The 6000-nt window shown below is 40.5% G+C and overlaps 1 protein-coding gene across 1 annotated transcript in view; it reads right to left on the bottom strand.

The window, feature by feature from the left end:
- Window positions 1-249: 249 nt before the first annotated feature.
- Window positions 250-6000, bottom strand: part of LOC126203042 (phosphoglycerate kinase) — a 58515-nt gene continuing 52764 nt past the window's right edge. The window contains exon 8 of the mRNA XM_049937280.1: window positions 250-541. Coding sequence (XP_049793237.1) covers window positions 501-541 — 41 coding nt within the window. The 3' untranslated portion in view covers window positions 250-500. The remainder of the gene's footprint in view (window positions 542-6000) is intronic.

Raw genomic sequence — 6000 nt, 5'->3', positions numbered from 1 at the left:
CTGTCTGTATTCATAACTTATTACAATTTGTGGGTTTTAATATGGTATTCATTTTTATATTTTAAAGAGCTCAACTCATTTTTAATTTAAAAAAATGCAAGAAATCCATATTAATTGCCCTTATATAATAGGTTTCAACATATTCAACTAATGTTTATAACACTCGGTACAAATGCAGTTTCTGCTAATTTTAAGTTATTTGTAAAAACTTAGACATACAGGGAAAGGTGCAATTGAAGTGCCTCTAAAGATGGTTATTTCATTTATTTCTATAACATTAGTTTTATTTAATAACTTAAAATTTGACACAAACACAACACATACACTAAGATTCTCTTTTAGGATTCTTTTTGAACATTTAAAGGTCATTGTATATGCTCCTATGAAGAACAATTTATGACAACAGTTAAGACTGCTCATGTAACTCACTTTATGACAGACATATCCAGTCAGTCACAGACATTAACATCCATCCATATAATACCCGGCAGTTTACAAAGTTACGCATCTGAAAGAGCAGCTACACCAGGGAGAACTTTACCTGTAAAGAGAAATGAAAGCCTCATAAATGCATAATTGAGGCTTAGTATATCAACAACAATAATAAATTTTTGAAAATATAATAGGAAAGACAAAAACATCTATTCACCAAATGGCAGCAGGAGAAAACACATACACAAGTTAATGATATGTGCAACCTTTCGGAGCCAGTGGATCCTCTTCCTGATGGAAGGGTTGAAAAATAAGGAACAGCGATGAGGGAAAAGGACTGGAGAGATTCAGGAAAAGGGAAAATTACAGAAAAGTCGCCCTGAAGCCCGAGATTTGAATACCTGAGAGCTTAAAGGTGGAAGATGGAGTAATAAGCAAGACAGATACTACTGACAAAACACTGTGCAAGAGTTAATAAGAGCTTGAGTTACTGAGAAAAAAATGCTGAGACTGAATAAATGAAGGTAAATTAAGCCCAGGTGAATGGTGAGAAACAAGAACATGTTTTAACACCAATTCCCATGTGCAGAGCTTTCAAAAACTAGTACTGGAAAGCGAGGTAGTGAACAAACCAAATGACACACACTGTGCAACAGCACATGCTCTGCAACGGGATATGGTGCCGCCTGTGTACACACCCTCTGCTTATCCCCATTCGTCCTACCTGTGGTAGTCATACCAAAGTAGAAGGCCAAACGTGTTTACATAACAGCTGGTCCACATCATGTGTCGTTTCACAGGTTACTCTCCTTGTGATAGTATATGTTTTGCCAGTTACATGGCTGGTATAAATGCCAGTAAGATGGTGCATAGGACAAGTCTTACAGCAGGGAAAGTCACAGGGGCAGGAGCCATACAGTGGGGAAATGGGTGCAGAAGCAGGATGTCATTTCAGGGTATGATTTTAGAAAATTATAGCCCTGTTGAAGAAGCTGATTAACACATTCAAGACCAGGATAGTACTGAGTGACAAGAGGTGTATTTCTGAATTGTATTTTAGAGGAATCAGCAGCACCAGTATTGGACGTGATGGCCTGAGAAATCTGCTTATGATCTAGGCTGGTGGGGTAATTACGCCCAGTGAAGGCTGAGGTGAGAATGGTGGTGTATTATTGTAAAACATCTGCATCTGAACAAATAATATGTTTGCTTTAAATGCTAAAGCTGTATGGGGGAGAGGAGACATTTGACATGGAGAGGATGGCAGCTGTCAAAATGTAAGTATGTTTTTTAGAAAGTTTAATTTGAACAAAAGTGTGAGCTGGCCCTCAGTGAGGAAGTGATCAACATCAAGGAAAGCGGAATGGGACCTGGAATAGGACCACATGAAATTTCATCAGGAGAAAGTATTTAGAGATTCTAAACAATTTAACAGGTCAGCCTCACCGTGAGTCCATATTGCAATGACGTCATCAATGTATCTAACACAAAATAGGGAAAGCCCCCTCCAAGTGACCCATGGAAAGGCTGGCAATGGAAGAAAACATCCTGGTACCCACGGCAGCACTCCTGATTTGTTTGTGTGCCTGCCAGTCAAAGGTGCCTGCCAGTCAAAGGTAAACTGTTAAGTATAAAGTTGGTTAAGGTGAGCAGGAAGGATGTCATATGTTTGGAGTCCGGTTGGTGCAGGTTGAAGTAATGTTCAGCAGCAGGCAGAAACACCATGTACATGGGGATGTTGGTATAGAGGGAGGTGGCATCAATGATGAACAGCAAGGTGTGTGATGGGAGCAGGATGGGCACACATTTCAGATGATCTGGGAAATGGTTGGCGTCTTTAATGCAGGAAGGAAGTCTGTACTATAGGTTGCATGTGTTGCTCAACTAAGGCAGATATACGTTCAGTGTGTGCTTTGAAGCCAGTAACTATGGTATTGCCAGGGCTTTGTTTTAGGGTGCAAGAACAACTAGTGTCATGCACAGGGATTGCTGAGGTGATTGGGGTTTTGGAGCTTAGGAACAAGGTAGAAGGTGGGAGGTGGTAGTGTGTGGTTTGGGTGGTGTAATAAGTTCATAGATTCAGGTGTTAGTGCTTGTGAAGTGCCTTAGGTTTTATTTCAACAAGTCAAGGACTTCCTATAATATGTTCTGAAATTAGGTCCATTCTGTGACACTTTGGCCACCACAACTAGAATAGTTTTCAACCCCCCCCCCCCCCAACACACACACACACACACACACACACACACACACACACACACACACACACACACACACACACACACACACACACACACACACACACACATCTCTGCAATACCCAGGTCAGACCCTATGCTCCTTCTGCGCCATTTCCCTGCGTTATAGCTCCTACCTCTGTGACTGTCCCTATGCTCCCTCCTACCACCACCTGTACTAGCCTCTTAACTGGCAAAACATACACTACCAAAGGTAGAGCCACCTGCAAAACACATGTTTACTAGTGTGGTCTTCTACATTGGTATGACTATCACCAAGTTAACAGCTAGGATGAATGGGCAGAGGGTGTATACTGGCAACACACAATATCCTGTTGCGTAACATGCATGCTCAACGTGACATTCGTGACCTTGGTGCATGTTTCACCACACATGCCATTTTGATTCTCCTCTGAGACACCAGTTTCTCAAAACCCTGCAGGTGGAAACTGCTGTTACAACATGTCCTTAGTCCTCTCAACCCACCTAGCCTTAATTTACATTAATTTCTTCAGTTTTAGCATTTCTTCACATTAACTATTTCTTTTTTCATTTCCTTTTAATATTCTGTATTTTTATTTTGTGACCCGTGTTTTCCCCACCTCCACCTCGTATTATGCACTTAGCTTTCTGCTCTTATTAACTCGTGATATTTCGTCAGTAACCTCTGTCTTACTTATTAACCTATCTTCCACCTTTAAACTCTTAGGTTTTCAAATCTCTTCTGATGAAGTCCACAACAATTAGTATTTCCTTCTCATCCCATTCAGTAAGTCTCTCTAAATCATAGTTCTGGGCAACTGTTGCCTAAGTCTCCCCATTTTCTAAACCTCATCAGCCCTTTCCCTTCATCCTTATTCCTCCCCCTTCATTCTTTCCGTCAGAAGAAGCCACTGCCTCCAAAAAGCTTCCATGTTTTGCTAACTTTTGTGTGTGTTTTCCTCCTGCCCCTGCTTGGTAAGTAGATATTTTTGTTCACCCAGTTACATTATATAAGGGGCGATCAAAAGGAACTAGCTGGAGACATAATTTCAGAAACCAGTGCCTGAATGTTAGAAGTATTGACACTGGCTGTTGAGACACTTGTCCCACTGTGACAAGGTGGTGAATGGCTGTCTCATACAATTCCTGGGGTTGCGATTTTAACCAGTTCCACACACACAGCTGGACGTTGTGGCCCGAGGTGGATCGTTTGTCCCTATGCTGCTGCTGTTCTTTGACCGAGATGGCCCCCTTCTGACACTTCCTGCAGCACAGGACAACAGTGATTGCCCAGCATTACTCGCACACCTTGACCACCCTTCACCAAGGGATCAAGTCAAAACGACCAGGCAATCTAACCTGTGGGGTATTTCAATGAAAAGCCTCATACGGCCAACTCAGTCGTGGCACTCTGCAGAAATTCAAATGGGAGGTTCTCGGCCACCCTCCATACAGTCCGGACCTCTCTCCCTGTAATTACACCATTTTTAGTCCCCTTAAAAAGGCTCTGAGGGGCAAACAATTCACCTCTGACGATGACGTATGTGCGGAACTGGTTAACATCGCAACACCGGGAATTTTATGAGACTGCCAGTCACCGCCTTGTGTCACAGTGGGGCAGGTGTCTCAACAGCCAGGGTCAATACTTCTAACATACAGGTACTGGGTTCTGTACTTATGCCTCCAGCTTGTTTCTTTTTGAATATCCATTATAATTAAGGCTATAGTCATTCAAGTGAGAAGCTTAGTACTGGAAAGAAATGTAGTTCTTCAAACGGACTAAGGGCCAACACTATGCAAAAGTCCAACACTAAACATCAACAACTTTCACGATGTTGGGACCCACGAAATCTAGAGAATGAAAAGATTGGCACCTCTGGTGTGTGGAGCTTGCCCAGATGAACTTTCAGATCTAGAGTGTATGATGCTGGGGTGTTCAGGATTGTGAAGTCAGTAGGACAGGTTTCTAGAGTATTAATAAAAGCAGTAATACCTGTACTTACCTGTATTACAACAATACTTCAACGATCATGCACATTTTTGGAAGGAGTGGGCATACAGTTCCCATAGTTTCAAGTTAACTTTATACTTTTTGTATAAGATGAGTGAGTGTCCTAATTACTTGACAAATCACACGTAAACTATCTTGACCGCCAATAATGGCTACATAATACGTGTCATGGTTATATGCATCAAGGCCAAATTAAATAATACTGCACAATTACATCAGAATGCCATCACACAACAGTCAGTTTTAGTCCATGACAAAGACGATGATGGATACCATCGAAAACTTTGAATTTTACCAGAATTTGACACGGCAAGTAAACCGAGAAAGTTTTATGCAAGGACTCTGCCATGAAAAACTTTGTAGCAATGACAGACTTGGTGGCTGCCACAAGTGCATTACACCTGTGGCTTTGTGTAATTATTGCTGGCACGGCAGTCTTCAAGGATGTGGAATGTGTCAATATATACATTAATAAAAGACAAGCAAATTACTGAAACTATCTGTATATTGTATTAAACTACCACTGCACTGGTTAACATTTTTTGTGATTAAGCCAGCTAAATTTGATCAAATAACTTAGAAAGGGAGCTGCTACTTTGAAAAAAGCTGTTAACTCATTTATACTAAATAACTGCACTATCTCCTACTAGAAGCTGAATATTTACTTTATTACATTAATATTTTTCAAAGAACATAGTTACCCACTTATGAAAGTTGAGTACAGTTCACAGTACATTACTATTTGTAAAGCAGATTTACAATGAACAATGCTACTTGCCTTGTAGCTAACATAACTTTTCAATTTTTGAATCTACATATTCACATAATTTGTAGGAAGAACAGCTTTAATTTTCTTCTGAACTGATTGGAAGTCCTAATATCTTGCTTTATGTTAGACTAGCAACCCACCCCAGGTTTTTATGGGTAGCACAACGTGTGTACTGCCAGACAACTTGTCTGGCATAGAGGTAAGTTTGTTTACACACCACTGTGTGGAGTTATTATTAAAATTCATAGAACAATGGTAGGTAACTGAATATCATCACTCTCGTGACAAATAATTTAAGCAGTGCACTGCAGGAAAGTTCTCAGGAAGCACAACTTAAATGACAATCATCATAGTTCAGCCCTTTTGCTTGAAATGTTTATATTTGAAAACCTTCCTCATTAAGCAGTCTATGTATTTGTGAGAACCATATAAAATTCCTACAGTAGTTTCTGAGATTAGCCAGAACATACAGGCAAATTGTGTGTGTGTGTGTGTGTGTGTGTGTGTGTGTGTGTAGAAGAAAGAAAAGTATGGAAAAATATGAAAGATGGGAGCTTGTTGAATACCTC

Source organism: Schistocerca nitens, chromosome 9 (assembly GCF_023898315.1).
Source record: "Schistocerca nitens isolate TAMUIC-IGC-003100 chromosome 9, iqSchNite1.1, whole genome shotgun sequence".
Taxonomy (NCBI): domain Eukaryota; kingdom Metazoa; phylum Arthropoda; class Insecta; order Orthoptera; family Acrididae; genus Schistocerca; species Schistocerca nitens.
The sequence above is the reverse complement of the archived record's forward strand: the minus strand, read 5'-3'. Positions and strand labels throughout refer to the sequence as shown.